This window comes from Vanessa atalanta, chromosome 16 (genome assembly GCF_905147765.1).
Source record: "Vanessa atalanta chromosome 16, ilVanAtal1.2, whole genome shotgun sequence".
In the NCBI taxonomy this organism is placed as follows: Eukaryota; Metazoa; Arthropoda; class Insecta; order Lepidoptera; family Nymphalidae; genus Vanessa; species Vanessa atalanta.
Window position 1 is genome coordinate 4996019 of NC_061886.1, and position 18753 is coordinate 5014771.

At 30.5% G+C, this 18753-nt stretch overlaps 2 protein-coding genes across 4 annotated transcripts in view; one reads left to right on the forward strand and one right to left on the reverse strand.

The window, feature by feature from the left end:
• LOC125069793 (probable G-protein coupled receptor CG31760) overlaps positions 1-11549 on the forward strand; it is a 75930-nt gene extending 64381 nt beyond the window's left edge. The window contains exons 5-18 of one of the 3 annotated variants that reach the window (XM_047679371.1): positions 3659-3854; positions 3975-4133; positions 4760-4898; positions 5314-5446; positions 6330-6462; positions 6731-6884; positions 7914-8023; positions 8365-8509; positions 8709-8778; positions 8911-9049; positions 9119-9224; positions 9632-9775; positions 10276-10461; positions 11140-11549. In XM_047679371.1, coding sequence (XP_047535327.1) covers positions 3659-3854; positions 3975-4133; positions 4760-4898; positions 5314-5446; positions 6330-6462; positions 6731-6884; positions 7914-8023; positions 8365-8509; positions 8709-8778; positions 8911-9049; positions 9119-9224; positions 9632-9775; positions 10276-10443 — 1796 coding nt within the window. In that variant the 3' untranslated portion in view covers positions 10444-10461; positions 11140-11549. The remainder of the gene's footprint in view (positions 1-3658; positions 3855-3974; positions 4134-4759; positions 4899-5313; positions 5447-6329; positions 6463-6730; positions 6885-7913; positions 8024-8364; positions 8510-8708; positions 8779-8910; positions 9050-9118; positions 9225-9631; positions 9776-10275; positions 10462-11139) is intronic. The other 2 variants (XM_047679369.1, XM_047679370.1) reach the window with 2 other exon arrangements.
• A 3749-nt stretch (positions 11550-15298) lies between these two features.
• On the reverse strand, positions 15299-16621 carry LOC125069939 (protein MIS12 homolog). Its single transcript, XM_047679567.1, has one exon. The coding sequence runs from the start codon at positions 16509-16511 to the stop codon at positions 15891-15893; it is 621 nt and encodes a 206-aa protein (XP_047535523.1). The 5' UTR covers positions 16512-16621; the 3' UTR covers positions 15299-15890.
• Between the last annotated feature and the right edge of the window lie 2132 nt (positions 16622-18753).

Below are 18753 nucleotides of genomic sequence, written 5' to 3' on the forward strand. Positions count from 1 at the left end.
ATGCTTTGAAGGCGATTTGCACCACCTCGTCTTTTTTGAAATGTTTTCAGGGTAACAAGTTATGCAAATCAGATGTCATATCCATTATCTGAAGTGACAGAGAGTTCTTAATGGTAACTCCATTAGTTTTATTGTAGATATTGTCTACATGTAGAGGAATTGACAACTTCTGGTTGTTCAACAGCGATATGTCCATCATCATTTGCAATTCTTCATAGTATACCTGAGTAATTGTTGTGCCAAGCTTGAAACAACACACTTGTGTCCAACCAGGGCAACGGACGTCACAAGAGCCAATCCGACTTAGAATGCCTCATTTGTGTGCCTATTCAACAAGTTAAGATAAGCTTCGATGAGTTTTTGTTGTTGTTCACTGAGTTCATACGGTCCCTATTGGATTGGCATTCACTCTTGTAGATGCTTAATTCTATTTACTGTACCATATTCGGTGTAGTAAACATAATTTCAACACATCAATCTTCACACTAGCCAATATTAAAACTTGACAATTTCATATATAACGACCCGATATGGTTTAGAATTTTTTCAATTTAAATTAATTATTACATCAAGAATAACAAGCTGGAGAATAAACGTTAACTACCTCGTTGGTCTAGTAGAAAGCTGCTATGAAATATCCAGACTGAAGTATGGGTGTTTTTTGAATGTTTTTTTGATGCTTTTTTTGGGCACGAGGGTGTAACACTGCTGTGTTACATTCATTCGCCATAAAGCACGTACAGCCAATACATATATACAGTATTCTTACCTATTCGTATTCTCGTCTAACTATGAACTAAGATCGTCCGATTTTGATATTTGATTAATTTATATTTTTTCATGCTCAATGATAAACGACAAAAAATTGTGAAAAACCCTGCAATTGTCGAATATTAACTGCACACAGGTGCATCCACAAATCTGCAATAGAGCATCTTGGTGGACTAAGCTTCATTGCGTTTACTTAGCTAAGCTGTGAGACAATTTCGGTCTGTTATTTTAATCATCAATCTATGACAGTTAAGGGATAGTGTGTTCATTTACGCACACGTACATTTTTATTTTCTCCTGCTCATTTGTATCCACTAATAGGACAATATATCGTTGGATCAATTGTTATGATAAATATAACTAATAAAATACTGATTGCATTCATTTAAAATTGAGTCCTTTTGTACTTTAAAAATAGCCTACCGAAATAGTCCATGTGAATTTTTTTCTGTTTCACACTTTCACAGGGGTACCAAACACAATATCTATTTAGTTTACCACACAAATTTGAATTTGAATGCTAAATTTAGTATGCAGCTAATATAACTGCATACACATAGTATAGTCACAGCTATGTGCCCGTACTTATTTCACTTAAAGGCTTCATGTAATTAGATTTCCTAGACGAGAGTGTAGCTCTAATGCAAGCTCAGATTTGATTTGATGATTAACAAAACACGGAGATAATACGTGCTAGGAGATAATCTCAAAATTTCCCCTAAACTTAAATTGAATGCATAAATGAAATAGGATCCTATAAACGCCACATTATAAACTATAATGGCATTTAAGGAGTGATAAGTTAAACAATGCTCTATCTATTTCTTTTAAGGTCAAATGAATGTTAAAAAAATTAGAGGAATCAGCTTTTAACAGAGGAAAACAATCTGTTAAACAAAATTTATATATAAGAATTCCGTTATAATAATAACAACAGCTGATAAAATTAAATATGATAATATATATGAACGCGTGCATCTTAACCGATGATTTCGGGTTCAAACCCAGGCTGGCACCACTGAATTTTCATGCGCTTAATTTGTGTATAATTCATCTCGTTTTCGGCGGTGAAGGAAAACATCGTGAGGAAACCTGCATGTGTCTAATTTCAACGAAATTCTACCACATGTGTATTCCGCCAACCCACATTGGAGCAGCGTGGTGGAATAAGCTCCAAACCTTCTCCTCAAAGGGAGATGAGGCCTTTAGCCCAGCAGTGGGAAAATTTACAGGCTGCTAATGCTAATATGTATTGATGTCGTTGATAGTCACATAAATAACTGAATAGCTGACTGTTAAATCTATAATTAATTAAAATCCTACACACATCTTTGATTGCGTGTTTCGTACCAATATATATTTGTATATAGGTACTATTAATTATGTTTCATGTGACATGCTTAACAACGTTGAATAAAATTTACATTTAGCTTTTTAATAAGAAACGACTTGATGCAACTATAATTATTTTTTTTGTATCAGTCATTTTCAACCTTTATTCAATTTAAAAGTATAACATTTGCTAATTGATGCTATATTTAAATTAAAACGTTTCTTTAAGCATTTATAAAATATATCTAACCACAATAATACTAAGGGAACAATCAGTGGAAACCTCTTTCGCCGGCGCACTTATTCAAACCGATATGACTTGGGAACATTCAAAAAGAGCCTACTCATCCTTTAAAGGCTAGTAACTCATCTGCAAACTAGGCGTTTAGTAAGGCGTTGCAAAGGTACGCGTACATGTTAATTCGTAAAATTTTTTATTAAGCATAATTAATATAAAATATATTTTATATACATATTTTCATTTCTCGTGAATAAATCTCAGACTTGACCTGAATAACCTTTTGTTTTCACTAACTATTGAGGCACAGGAAATGTTATATAATAATAATATTTATCTTGAGGCATCTGTTCATCGTTTGTGTTAGCATCGTTCTCCACTAAGTTTGAGATACATTAGTGCAGTTGGTTGAACTTTCTTCAGTTATAATAAACTTACCGAGTCGCAGAGGAGGGGTTCAAATGTATAAAAAGCGGCTTTGTTACTTTAAGTTTTTTATTAACTACAGGTCTATTATGAAATATAATTCATCATAAGTAAATGGAATAATTTGATCAATTATATCAACGCAATTTTTGAATTTATTTATTACATATTAATAATTGAAATTGATTTGTTAACAGTTTTACTTCCTCAGCACAATTAAAAATAATCTGTAATAATCTGTTTTTTATTAAATAACATTAATTTTACTAAATATAAAGTTGTTAAATATATATAAAGTAAAATTATTATTATGATTCACTCACACACAAATTTAACATTCAAAAATTTGTACTAAAATAATTATTTTTAAATAAAATAAGGAATGAATTTCTTTATTTCAAGCGCCTTGGTGTCGTGTTCACAGCACACTGCGCGCGAGCATCATAAAAATTCACTTTCAATATTTTTTTGATAACGCGCCTTGAGATAAAAATATAAAGAGGTTGATTCTCAAAGGATAATTTGGTAAAGAACCGATGATGAATTTCGAAGACGGACAACGAAACTCTTAATACTCAACCGCGATAACTGTTATTTTATTGCCGACAGCTATTGACGTCAATTATTTTTGTTAAACCACTTTTATTACCTTAAATTCGTAGATATTTTTTATTAACGCACCTTAAGTATAACTTTAGATAAGCCTTTTACAAAGGAAAAGAAAATTGTTTACCTAATTGTTCATCATCCTTCTCCTTTATGTGTTCAAAAAAGAACCATAAACAAACCATGGAATCAATTTGTTACTAATGATATAATTGTCCTGGCTTTCGATTGTGGTTAAAAGTTATAATTTTCAGAATATATTTCTTATAAATGTTATTGTTTCAGAAGTCCTCATGGCAGTCTCACGGGGTTTAGTGATAGGTGGTAGTGCATCAGAGCGCGCGGTTGGAGCTCGTGCACTTGCGTTGAGAAGTGATGGTGTTGTAAATAGCACAGTTGAATGGGAAAGGTATGGAGTAGCTGAACCTGTGGCAGTTGTATCTCCACAGCTTGAGAAACCACCAGACCCTGAATATCCCTGGTAAATATGTCATTATAATACGAAACGATACAATTATCTGTAAAATGAATATCATTCTTTGCCTTACTCACTATACTTAATTATTTACTAAGTATTCTTAAAAGATAATGGGGGTTTTAGGTATGTTTCGGCAGAGGAAAGCGAATCTTTAAGATCGCCAAAGTTTATGCCTTCGCCCCCCGGTGCGACAATGGAGGGATGGTGGACATACCCTTACTATAGCTGCGAAGCAAAGCGCTGGCTGCTATCTTATACGGTCCCTGTGTCTACAATTCGCGGGTAAGGCTTGAATTATTCATTAATGTTATAAAGGCACATGCACATTATTTGCCTTTGTACATATCGCAATTAATATTATATTTATGAATATATAATAGAACTTATAACAATTTTATAGATACTATTTTATATGAGAGAATATATTGCACATCATTTTTTTATGTCATTGGTAGGCGAACGGGCAAATGGGCCTCCTGGTGGTAAGTAACCACCACCGTCCATAGACATTGGCTCTGTGAGAAATACTAACCATTCCTTACATAATACCAATACGCCACCAACTTTGGGAGTTAAGACCTTGTGTCCCTTGTGCCTATATACTGGCTCACTAATTCTTCAACCGGAACATAATAATACTGAATAATGTTGTTTGGCGGTAGAATATCTGATGAGTGGGTGGTACCTTACCAAACGGCCTGCACAAAGCCCTATTTCTAAGACAGTCTACATAAAATAATAAACGAAGACATTTTTTTTTTAATCAACCTAAAAACGGAAATCGTTTCACATTTACAAACTGTTTTAACGAAGTAAAATCAATAATCGCCTTAAGTATTATCTGATAAGGTTTTCCAGAGACAAGGATGTTCATTAAATGATAGCGTAACATTATTCCTACGTTTCAGATTAAAGGGAGTTGTTTCTGTAGACATTGATATATCTAACTTGGAAATAAATCAGTGTGAAGTGGATAACGACGAGGAGAATGATAATCAAATTTATTCCTTCCACGGAACCCATAAATGTCCAAATGAGACTACATATGTAAGCATATTATATTGTAATCGTTTGATCCATCCTAGTTCGGCATTCGTTTCAATCATATGACAATATTCAAGATCGAATATAAAAACTTTGATTTATTTAAGGAATTCTTTAAATATCAGTTATTAAATTTATTTAATTTGTCTACTTTAATTAAGTCGATTCCTATAAATATTTTTAAAAGAAGTCTTTTTAGAAGAAGTGCAGTTATACAATCGGCGCTGCTTGGTATATAAGTAATTTACCTGCGATTATTATAATAATTGTCATACCTGTGCGTTTTGTTTTTGTTAAAATTAGCCCATTTTATAAGCATAGAGTAGTTTTAAGGTGTAATATTCTATGTATGTCTTTAACTCTTATGTGGCTCTTTAATTAACCAATTCTAGAAAATTCAGACAAGATTTGTTTTTAGTGTGAATACAAACCAAATAGAGAAATAAGTGTTCGGTACAGTGGCTGGGCGCGTGGATCCTACATTTGTAGGTGTCGACCAGGATTCTATTCGATGCATCATCCGGATGGGTTCAACGGATCCTTAGTGGAAAGTAAGACTTTTGATAAGCATTTCTCGGTAATTCTGTGCTCCCATAAGCATTTCTCGGTAATTCTGTGCTCCCATTTAAAAAAGGAACGGAACGCTGCTTTACTAAGAAGACCTAGATACGATTTAATTTTGATGTACCTACGTTATTCTCTTTTGAAACTACTTCATTTTTTCGCATTTTCGCAATATCGTCAGTGGATTTTATATGATTTTTTCACCAGTGATTACCCCTACAGTACAGTAATCTATATAATTATAAGAATGTCCCATTATGTAATCATGTTTATATAATGTTTACGCGTGTAATGTATTTGAATATTATCTTAATGTTTGTAGCACTACGTTCATATATTTCAGATTAGCCTAAAATTTGCTTTCAAGCATTAAATCCGCCTTTGGTTCCAACTAAAGTATTTTGGTCAATATTCTCGTAAACATGTACGATATTAAAATACATACTATATTACGTACTGACTTATAATCCTACTAATTGTGTTTACAGATTCACTCACTTGTTTACATTCGTTTTTTTTATGGCATTGGTTGGCAGACGAGCATATGGGCCACCTGATGGTCACCACCGCACATAGACGAAGGCGCTGTAAGAAATATTAATCATTCCTTACATCACCTATGCGCCACCAACCTTGGGAACTAAGATGTTATGTCCCTCCTGCTGTGATTACACTGGCTCACTCACCCTTCTAACCAGAACACAACAATACAGCCTACTGTTATTTGGCGGTAGAATATCTGATGAGTGGGTGGTACCTACCCAGACGGGCTTGTACAAAGCCCTACCAAAAAGAAAATTATTTTAAAAATAAATGTATAGATAGTAATCTCTAACAATGTTATGCATTGCATTGCATCTTTATCCTCAGTTGCTTATCAAGAATACGAAGAGAGCAGCTTAGAAAATTGGAGTGAACCCTACGATTGTCTCCAATGTCAGCCAGGATGTGAGACATGCAAGGGACCAGAGCCATGTCTTGCCACATACAACTGGCCATTTCGGTAAATATTTAAAAAAAAAAACTTTTAAATTCTAAATTTGATAGTCATTAATAGATTCTAATATAGTATATAAACATGATCTATCGAAATGAAAGTCGCAAATACACCCCTGAGTATTTAAGGTATTTTACGTTCAACACCTACGTGTTAAAAAATAAAAATCCGTATATGAAAATATTTCGATGAAAATCATTATAAATAATGTTATATACTTATTCCGAGACCAATCTATTTGTATAATAAATGTATAATAATAGTGTTTTTTCAGGATATCGCTATTAGTGATCTCGGTGAGCTGTGCGGTAATGACGGTCTTACTTACCATATACACTCGTCACCATCGGCGTGTGAAGGTGTTCCGTGTAGCCAGTCCCGTTTTTCTCTCCATAACACTTCTAGGTTGCGCTATCATGTATATGGAGGTAAGTTTTAAATTACTATATTTATCCTATATCTGCCAATGGCTGTTTAGTCTCCACTGATAAAAATACTTACACAAAAAACTGGAACTTACTTCTGCAATCCTATTTTTTAATAAAACCATATAAAAATCATTTAGATAATTTTTTTTTGTATTCACGTAGTAAACTTAATTAAATATAATGTGTTTTTTTTAACTGGAACAATATAGAAAAATCGAGAACACATAGAGAATCTATCTCAGGAAACGTTAATTCTTTTTTAGCCAATTTTCCATAAATTTTTTTGGTCAAGTGTGTGGTGTCTATACACATTAAAAAAATTTTTTTAAATTGTTTTGATAATAAAAATCGGGGTAATAGAGATTGGACAAATTTAATAAAAAAAAATATATAATAAGACAAAGCACTCCTCAATTTCCCTATATTATGTAAATCAACGGATGCTAACTCCACTTTACACTTTATATCTATGTAATCATGTGTCGAATGTCAGACCAAATTTTAGATACTTTGAAATAAAGTTTTACTTCGTTTAAACTAAAGTAATTAGCAGGAATCAAATTGGTTGGTTCAGTGAATTAGTTTTTAATTCTAGAACTACGTAAGTTACACATTAAAGAGAACTGATCAAACAAAACTAGTACAAATCAAACAAAACTAGTACAAAATTCTAAATTAGTTTAGAATTTTGCTTTGAATTCTTTGACTGATACTGCATACATTAAACATTAAGACTTACACAACATTTTTAAATAATTTTCGCCCGAATGTGATACGAGGTGGGGTATCTGATGTGCGATCTAATGATTACGTCTATGTAAAGTGTCAAAATTTCATTTGAGAAATTATTACCAACGAACAAAAAAAAATCGCATTTATCAATTTTACGATTACTTAAAGTAGGAAAGTAACGCAAATCTAAGTTTATTATAATTAAAGAAGACAACAAACCGTACTATTTGTTCTGTATTCTCATTGAGTTCTTTTTTAATATGAGAATCTTAAGGTTAATAAAACGTCATGTTGTAGATGGCTGCAATATTCCCGGTTTTGGACAGATATTCTTGCATCGCAACGAAATGGACCCGACACATGGGCTTCTGTATTACGTACACCGCTCTGCTTATGAAAACTTGGAGGTAAATATCTGAGTAACGTTTTATATATGATGTTGTTGTATATTAGCTTATTAGTTAAACGCGTCAACATTGTATTTAGTTGAAAATACTGATAAATTGGTTATGTTCCATCAGCAAAGCAAATGATATCGGAACGTCGTAGGTATACAGTTGTACGTTTGAACATACATACTAAGATTATATATATAGTAACTAATATTTACAACTTAATGAATAAATAATAATTAGTGGAGGTAAGATAGGATATTATATATGTAGTTGTGGCACAAATCCCTTTGGAATATGTGAACAATATTGCATTGTTAAGTTTATAAATAAGCTTTTATTGTGTGGTGTTTCAGAGTATCACTAACGTATAGAGTTAAATCCGCACACAAGCTGAAATTAACAGACAAACAACTGTTACAATGGATGGCTCCGATATTACTCATTATGCTGGTGTATCTGGGGACTTGGACACTCTCCGCGCCTCCTGACGCTGAAGTAGTAAGTAACTATACAAGTTAAGACAAAGCCAAATCTTTTTAAAACTACAGTATATTACAGTAATTATTTTTACCATCAAGATACATTCGAACATTTGTAATTTATACGTATCAATGATATGAAAAACTGTACCTTCGTACATACATAAATATAAATATACTAAAGTAATTAATTTTATAAAAATATCGAACATTTACAGATTACAGACAACAGAGGACTGAAGTTCAAACAATGTACATACAATTGGTGGGACCACAGTTTAGCCATAGGTAATATATATAATTATAATCGTATCAGTCACACATTGTCGGCTGAATGTTTAACCATAATAAATGAGAGGTTTATTAAAAAAAAATACTTCAGCAACAATAACATTCATTCATATTTTAATTTAATTATAGGAGAGATTCTGTTTCTTCTTTGGGGTGTTCGAGTGTGTTATCGTGTAAGACACGCCGAAAGTCTCTACAACGAAGCGAGACTTATTTCCATCGCCATTTACAACATATTTACAGTCAATTCGCTCATGATTGCCTTTCAGTAAGTACTTAAATACAATAGATTTTAAAAAGTAACAATTCTATAACTTACATCGCATTTTTCTTTCAGCTTGCTGATTCTCCCACGAGCCGGTCCTGATATTAAATATTTGCTAGGTTTTATAAGAACACAATTATCTACATCAACGACGGTGTTGCTAGTTTTTCTGCCCAAGGTAAGAAGCCGAAGCCGTTTTCTATTTTTATTTTTATAGGAAGGCAGATGAGTAAATGTAGCCCATTTGCTCCTTGGTAGTAACAAGTCATCTTTATACTCGCCTATATACTCAGTCAATATGTCCAAAATCATCGATCTGGATCTTTCACTCTTTGAACACAAAGTATTAGTCACTATATTAGATGCAAAAGATAGAGTTGCTACTACCGATAAAATAAAACATTTTGCATAGACTATTTTTTTTCCTTTTGAGAGGATAACATAGAAGACAAAGCTTTGCATACAAGTTATTGAAGCATTTTTATCATAAACTAAATTCCAAGCGGGCGAAAGGAAGGTAGTTTCTAGCCATATCTCTTAAATCGAAGTGTTACAATGAAATAATATAACCCTATATGGTTCTAGGTGCTACGTGTGGTACGCGGTACCGGTGATACTTGGGACAGCAGGGCACGTGCTCGTGGCGTTCCCGCTTCCTCATCCCTCAACGGAATTGGTCTCGTGCCGGACGAACCGCCGGATCTCTTCCAAGAGAACGAGGAACTCAAGGTTTGTTTGAAAATCGGCTTTATACTGAAAAAATATAGTTGGGGTAAGATCGGCAGTGGAGCAAGATCGTAACTTAGTACCGATTGGTTTTGCGACTGATTCGAGCAGATTTTATTGATTTAGTTCTCCAGATAATCCAAACTAATAAAACTCTTTCTATTGCCTAGAAAAGAACACATAAAAAGGTAAAAATCGAAAAAGTTTTCATATATACAATTTTTGTTATCATTACGAGTCCGTTCTTCTACTGCTAGTCTATGATTCCGATTTTCAAGTCTTGTTTGCCAACGATTCTTTTATAAGAGCAATTTTGTGTAACCATGTCGCCATCGTCAGGTCATGTAGCCCCAAGATATCTTGTCGTATATTTTTAAAACTAAAACTTAAAATTTTATAATTTGAATATATTTTTAATTCAAAAATAACGAATGTTAAATAACATATAATTAAGAAATATTTTAAATTTCAATCTTTTAAAATTACAATTGGTATACTTTCAGGAGGAAGTACAGAAGCTAGCTGCGCAGATTGAGTTCATGAAGATCGTTCAGATGGAAATGCACAACCGACATTTGCGGCCGCGGCCTGGCGGTTATTTTACAACAAACGCTGCCAATGTACCACAGAGTCCAATGCATGCAAAGACTGTTAACATTTCACAAGTATAACGTTTTGTAATATCTGAGGTACTCTATATTAAAAGAAATTGTTTGGAAGGGATTTCGTTTGCAAACTGAATTACGGCTATCTCGGTTTTAAAATAGTCGGGATATATAATTTGCATTCTGAAATTTTATCATTATAAATTATCAGTACTAGAATGATAAGCAATTTCAGACATTAATCACTTTTCACTTTAAATTATTCTTAAGCTATTTGATTGAGAGCAGAGAACGAATATTTATATGGCCACTTTGTTGTGGCTTGGTTTAACATTTAAAGTAAAATTTTAAAATATTGTACTGGGTACTTGCGTAATAAATCCTTAAATAATTCAAATCAACGTGTTTTTAAGAACCTCAAATCCCTCGAGTCCATTGGTTTTTATAGTAATATAGGACATATCAGACATACTCAGATGACCAATGCACGTCCTGAATGACAGAAGACGATAGGATAACGCTCCCTTAGCAAGGATGAGAACGATATATTTAGATAGATTCGTCGGCGAGAGCAATAAGCTGATTACGTAACTATTTTTATATTTTAAAAATTTAAAGAACTTACGATAAGAAATACACCTATGAAAACCCTTTACTCCACCGAGTCTCAGTACTCCAGCAGCAAAACGCATTTCAGACTTTAGACGTTTTTTCAGCCCTTAAAAATATACATACATAGATATTTATTTTTATTGTTTGTAGGAAAATACAGAGTGGTCAGGGCCCGTGTGACTGGTGGCGATGAGCGACAGCGACTGGTATTGGCCCGGACCGGCGGGCAGGCGCGTGGTCACCGCCGTCGACGAGCGCCCTCCCGCCTTCGTCTGACACAACCACGCTTTATGTCAAAATCTTAAGTAGTTGTTTGCTTCGGGATTGTTGCTTCACGAATTTAACCGTTTAGGAAAGAGATACCGCTTTGGTTTCTTCTTTGACTGTTTATTCAATGTTATGGAAACTCTTGTAATCCATTGTATAATATTAGTGATAAAATATTTTTAAATGAGTTTCCAAAGACAAAATTACAATACTATCTAGTCACCAGTGCTTTATATATAATATAATTTGAAAGTTTCTAATTTATTAATTGTAAGTAAATGTCCACAATTAGTAACGCAACGTTAACACTCAAGATATAAATTTAAAAAAAAGAACTAAGTTTATTGTTGTTGTACGCGTTAAACACTTTTTTGTAAAATAAATCATCCGTAAATGTTTGCTGCTATTCTTCATTCTACTGTTAATTTTACAAGAATATACATAAACTTCTATCTTGTTGATCATTCAAAGTTATAAATAGAGTTAAAACTAAACCACCATTTTAATTTATAAATACATCAAATAATTTTAAAATGAAATAAATTATTTATAGATCTGAGAGAGTACCACCATATCAAACGGACTTATGTAACTTCAATTTTTCTTTATAACAAAGCCAAGTTTTAAAATATGTGTAAGATATTTAAAATGTTTTTATTGTAATGATAAGTATAAGTGTTAAGCATAGGCAAAAAGCGAATAATTTAAAATTATGAAGCTATTCTACTTAGATATACTTATTACTTTTACGTGTGTGTAATAACATATTTTTTTTCACGATCCATTTTGAATGTGCATATTATTTCATTAAGATTTTAAGGGTAACATTTGCCACATTAGTATAATTAGAAATACAAGCAATTTAAAACAAATTCACATAAAGCTAAGATATACGAACAGCATTCTCACTTTAATAATTACTAAAATGTCAGCCTATTGCACGACTCATGATGCGGAGCATCAGAGTGCTTTACGATTGAATGTTTGAGAAAATGTTTCGCCTTTATTATTGCCGTTATTTCGGCAAATAATTAATTTAATGAAGATCAATTCTGTACTTTTAAAAAACTTATTTAATGTGACGTTAAAAAACATCAATCGTCCAAAAAATTTCCCTGTGAAACCTGAAAAACTAACTCGTGAAATATTACTAATTAATTTTATTGCAGATTTGCGAATAGCTATCTTACTTGGTGCTGTTTAATTGTAATTAATAAAAAAAACCAAAGGACTTATTTTTTTTATATTGATTTTTGGGTAATTATGTCGTTAATTTTAAATTTGATTGTTTTTCAATAGAAGAGCGTTATGGGTCGTGCACTTTTGGATATTCTAATGACTTTTTTATGACCCTAAAGTTTGTGACATTGGCGTTGCATATTTTATAAATTGGCAGCTATGTTAGTACTCAAACTTTATTCCTGCAAATGTATGTGTATAATATACTAGTACATTGCAATTGAATCCATCAGAAGTTGCATTTAATATATATTATATAGTTTATGTTATAAAATTTGTATTTTTTATATATCATAAGATATGTAAAAATGTTGGACACGTGTTCATCATAGAACAGACAATAAAATTAAAAAAAAATGTTACGTTTTAAATTTTTAAAATTAAATAATTTAATTACTAAATAAATTGACATGATATCTTTACCTGATATACTAAAAAATATTATTTATTTCCAATCATAGACATTATATAGGACCTGTTTAATATTATTTAAGATTAAATAGAATTATCTCAAAACATTTGTAAATATACATATTTAATAATATGTCACTAAGCATGAATTCTAAAGTTGTACATAGGACATAGAATTAAATGTTTTTTATTTATTTGTCTGTGATATAGATATTTTTTAAATACTTTTTTAAATGTGATAAATATCACATTGTTCAATTTATGTTATTTCTTTATTAATGAATATATTAACATGTTATATTTTTTAAACATTGTACTTGCTATGGTTATTTAATATTTGAATTTTTACATCTTATTGTATAATTAGATTTTAGAACATAAAATTCCAGTGTAGTTCAAATTATAAAGTCAATCAATAAAGTTAAAAATAGATTTTAAAAACGAATATTTATCAGTGTTAAATTCCTATTTTCTTAATTAAAATTATTTGTAACATTATATTATATATAACTAATATATGTATAAAAATGTTGTTAGTCTTACTCTAATAGTAATAACTTAAATTGATTAATTAATTTGCTGATATTTTTTTTGTTATTAAAACATTATTTTTATTTCAATTTCATTCCTATATTTAACTGAATCAATCGGTAATGCGAAAAATTTACATAAAAATCAATAGTAAAGTGTAGATTTAACAAGTATATTGATAATTTTGAGATCCAAGTGTTTTATTGTTATAAATGTTTAGAGAATCTTAGCATTTTGGCTAAGCCAAGCTCATAAATATTAAATATAGATGTGTTGGTAGTTAAGCCTCAATGTGATATCAAGTAATGATGAATAGTTTTTAAGTAGGTGTTTAAAGGTAAAAATGCAGTGTTAAGTTCTTTAAAAACAAGTACATACATACAAATAAAAGTGATTTTTGTGGTACACCCAGTTGGAACCAAGTTGTTTTCCCTATATATTATATATTAACAAACACAAGGGAATTAATTAACATCATTTGAGAATAACCAAATGAAGAGAAATAAAATAAAAATCTTCAGCAAGGGCATAACACTTTTCCTTAGGTGACGATTTCTGCCAGTCCCATACTCTAAGTCATGTATAAGAACTTAGTCCCAAAAAGTTTCAAGATACATGAATATTGGATGTTGGCACAATTTAATCTGTATAATTTTAATAAGCTAATATCGGTATGAGGCATCAATATATTTTTTACAAGTCATCTAAAATTATTTATGCACATCTAAGACAGTACCTATTGAATTTAATAAGGTTAATTTCTCTGAATCCCCTTATTTTTATTAGTCACAAAATAAAAAATATACACTTTGTTATAAATAAGATTTAAATTACAAGTTACATAATTTGATATTTAAAGAAGCTGAAGACTATTGAATTTTTTTTAATTGTATATATTTTTTTTAATACTACTAAAATTATATAATTTTTAATTTAAAATTTGTTTTGTGCATAGCTGTTTCGTTAAATTAATAAATTATATTGAATATGTTATGAAGATTTATTCAAAATCTACAGTTTTAATACTTAAATTTTATAATGTGTAAATAAAATTTAATTACGAAAACTGTATAATTTTTAAAATGTGCCAATTACCAAATATTATGAACCAATGCTAGCCATAAATTAAGTTTGAATAAGAAGTAAAAGAAGTATTGAGAGATAATTTTCCAAGCCAATCTTTATTCCTCACCTCTACTTAAAATTATACCTGCAAATACATTACTCATAAAACAAAGTTCATTCAAAAATGGAGCACAGCGCACCTTTACCTTTTCTATAAGAGGAATTTAAAAAAAAAATTATAATATTTAGGTATCAAATCTGTCGAAACTTGCATGTATGTACTATGTAAACAAAAACTAGTTTCAATTATCTAAATGTCTGTGTATACTCAAACACTCATTGTGCTATAATTTTGATTAAATTTTATTTCATAATTCTTGTTGAATATATACTCAAATAACTATGTAATGTTATTTACTTATGTAGCAGTAAAAATGTCTGTATGGATTTAGTTTTTAGACAAAAATATTCTGTAAGTTGTGTTTTTACATTAAAAGACTAACTGTTTATATAGATAGTTTTTTTAATAGCCATTACATTACCTAATTATAATTTTTGTTTCTACATGAGATATCTAGTTTCTAAATTTAATATAAATTAAAATATTTATTCATATTTCAATGAAGATATATTTAAAACAATGTTATGCAGAATACATTTTAAAGTAATCCAATAAGTTTTACATAATATCGTAAAGTACACGGATTACTGTGTAACACGAAATATATTATTCATTACAAAATACTTTAAATACATATATTTATATAGTTATCTATTTATTAAATAACACTGCCATATGTACTGTGAATTATTTTATCATAATGAAAACCACAAAAAACCTGTTCGTCATAATTATAAAATAGTCTATTTAAAGTTATCTTAACATATTCTCTTGGAATCGTATTAAAAGATACAGTTAACGAATGGCGAGTTTTATAAACTTGTATTTACAATTTATTTTGTGTGCTATATGGAATGATCATTATACAGAAACGGCTTAATCAGAGGAAATGCAAAGAAGCATACGTACTAGCCCATAGCATTTGGACAGAATAAACGACGAATTGAAGACATCTGTGGTTGAGTAGTATGTACACCGGTTTTCATGGGTATGCCACTCCGAAGTCCTGGGTTCGATTCCCGGCCAAGTCTATGTAGAAAAAGTTCATTCGTTTCCTATGTTGTTTTGGATCTGGGTTTATGTGGTACCGTCATTACTTCCGATTTTCCAAGTGCTTTAGCTACTTACATTGGGATCAGAGTATATAATGTTGTCCAATATTTATTATTTATTGATTATTATTTAGTCGTTCATCTTAACTAGTGAGTTATATGTAATGCTGATTTTTACTTATTAAAATAAAGACTAAGTGTGTTGTGACATGATGCTATTCATCAAATATATCGAGCTGTTCATTTTTATTTATAAAAGGTACACTAGCACAAAGAAACTGTACTTCACTTTGAATAGATTTCACACTGTCGCTACTTTCTAAATTTTTTTGCAACAAATCTAATACTTCCATGTCCTTCTTAGCTATTTCGCATACCTTTTCAACTGATGACAGTTCCTCTTCTTCAGCAGTCAATAATGCTTCCATTAAAGCGCCTCTTTCGACTCTTCTCCTTAAAGAAACGACCTCTTCACGTAACTTTTCATAGTCTTCATCAGATATTTCCTCTAATTGTACTTCATCTTCAGGTAGCAATACATTATGAGGTATTTTAACTATCCGTTCGATTTCCTCATCGATTATATCCAGAGATGGTCCAGCCCTCTCACAGTACAAGTGAATAAGCTTATCACATGAATGGGTTAGTGTCATTTTATCTTTGTCATTTAAATCCAATGATTCTTGAAGATATGATTCCATATCTTTTACACCAGTTTGAATTTTTTGTTCAACCATTTGGCGTACAGATATTTTAAGCCTTTGGGCTCCGAAACCAAAATGTTGCGTTTCATACTCCTCCTCTATACCACCAGTCCACGGTGTAATTTTAATCATTTTAAATGAATTATTTTAACTATATAATTATTTTATAAGCAAAGTTTCGTATGAAAGTCCGGTAAAATTTAAAACAAAACAACCAAGAAGTGTCAACTGTCAGCGATGGCGTCTCCTAACCGCTTTGGGTACAAAATTGTCAAATGTCAGACTTCAAGGAAATATCAAACTGTCATTGGTTATTATGAGCGATGAGTGCTGTACTAAAAATAAAGTTTTCGATTATGAATGCAGCTTGATTAAAATCGAATATCGAGAACGCTATTTAATTAATTAAAAATATATTTACTTATAAATATAATAACCACCTGGTATAGTAACACTTACGGTTTTTGTTCAACTTAACATTAATGGATTCAAATAATTTATTAAAAAATTATAAAACATGACGAGAATTTATATTTTATAAAATAATAAATTTAAGTCATAAATTTGCCATGAGTGGCTGCGCAGATATTTAAATTTTCTAAGAACAAAATCACTACCGTGACTGTGATGTAGTGACTTAATATGCTTTTTTACCGGTTAAATACCGGTATTCGATAAGATAAATAGTGGTTATTTCGCATTTTACGTAAGGCGATATATTTTCAGTTTATTTATTACACAATTTGATAATTTCAAAATGACAATAAATTTAATCATAGTTAAAATGATTAGTAAAACATAATATATTTCATTATAAATATAGAATACTATAAATATATAATACTATTTAATAATAATAAGCTCCTGAAATGTTCACTCAGCTGGAGTTCGGAGTCATCGACAATATGTGTATTTGCTATTTTTTATGGTAACTTTAGGTTATATTATTAAAATTATACAGAATACATCTTATCACTTTATTTACTTTAAACACAATTATAATAATTATATTGGGGTAAATATATTGTAATTTAAGCGAGCGAGTGCTGCTATCAATACAGATAATGGAATGAAATAGAACAAATAAGGGGCTTTTAGAATTCTTGCATATTTCTTCGAATAAAGTAGTTAAAATCTCTATAACAGAAGGAATTACATACATCAAGAAACCTGTTTTTTGAGAAACAATAGTAGTTCAATGTTAATGCAAAGAAATGTAAAATTTATTTGGGAGCTATCGCTCCGACGACTCCGAAGGCATAATTTTCAGCAAAATGGCACGAACCACTGTAACACTAAACATGTAGCATAAAGTGACAGTATTATAAAGTGTTAAAATTTTATTTTAACCACGACCCCGGCAATTGAGATTTATTTCTGGTTGTTATTATGTTTATTATATTCTCTTTAAGATCTTTTTTTTTTTATTCTTGTCAGATTATGTCCACTGTGAATATTCGGTGGATTTTGAGTTTACCAATTATTAATATTATAATTAGTTTAGAAAACAAAAGTCGATTAAGAATTTAAGACATATGGGAAGCTACGTAAAAACTAGTGGCGCTTCTGTGGTTAATTTTGTAAGTTCATATGTGAGGCCAAGCTGTTTGTAAAAATGTAATACAAACTCACGAAGCATGTAATTTTTTAATATTTTTTTTTTTATAATATTCACGAATTGAATACATTAATATATTACACTAACCGTATTGAAACAATAAACATTAATATAATAAAAATATAATTAAATGACGAATTGAAAACGTTAATAAGAAACTAAGATCAGCAGGTTGTTATGTTGTATTATGCCATAATACTTATAGTAAAACTGATTCAAATTTATTGATCAATATCAAAACCACATTTATGAGAAGGTCATTATTTAGATGGTAGGTATATACTCTAGCAACCTAAAAAATACAGAAGATATATTTATCGATTTGTCTTTGTTTTTTCATGTGAGGTAGATCGTGGATCAAATAATTTCAACTCGGACAACAATATCATTTAGTACCCAATTATTAAAAACTTAGAGTACTAACAAAAAATATAATTAGTGAAATAATACAATTCTTTAAAAAATGTTAAAAAGCTTTTGTCTATGAATGGAGTAAGACTAGAAGTATTTAATTTAGTTTTAAATTATATGTTTATCATTTTAGCTTTTATCAAACTATTACGTTCGGACTGCTAATCTATAATTTTTTAAAAGTACTTAGTTAAGAATAAATTTTACTTAGAATAAATTACACCGTTTGATTTTTTTTCTAAATTTATAACTAATTTAGTACAGCAGCATAATTTTCAATTTTTCATAGACACTAAATGCTAAATTTCGCCACTATTGGCGCTGGTGTCAATTATGAAGGTCACG

Bases quoted from the DNA above. Each gene is read 5' to 3' on its own strand.
- LOC125069939 (XM_047679567.1), bottom strand. From the start codon at position 16,511: ATGATTAAAATTACACCGTGGACTGGTGGTATAGAGGAGGAGTATGAA.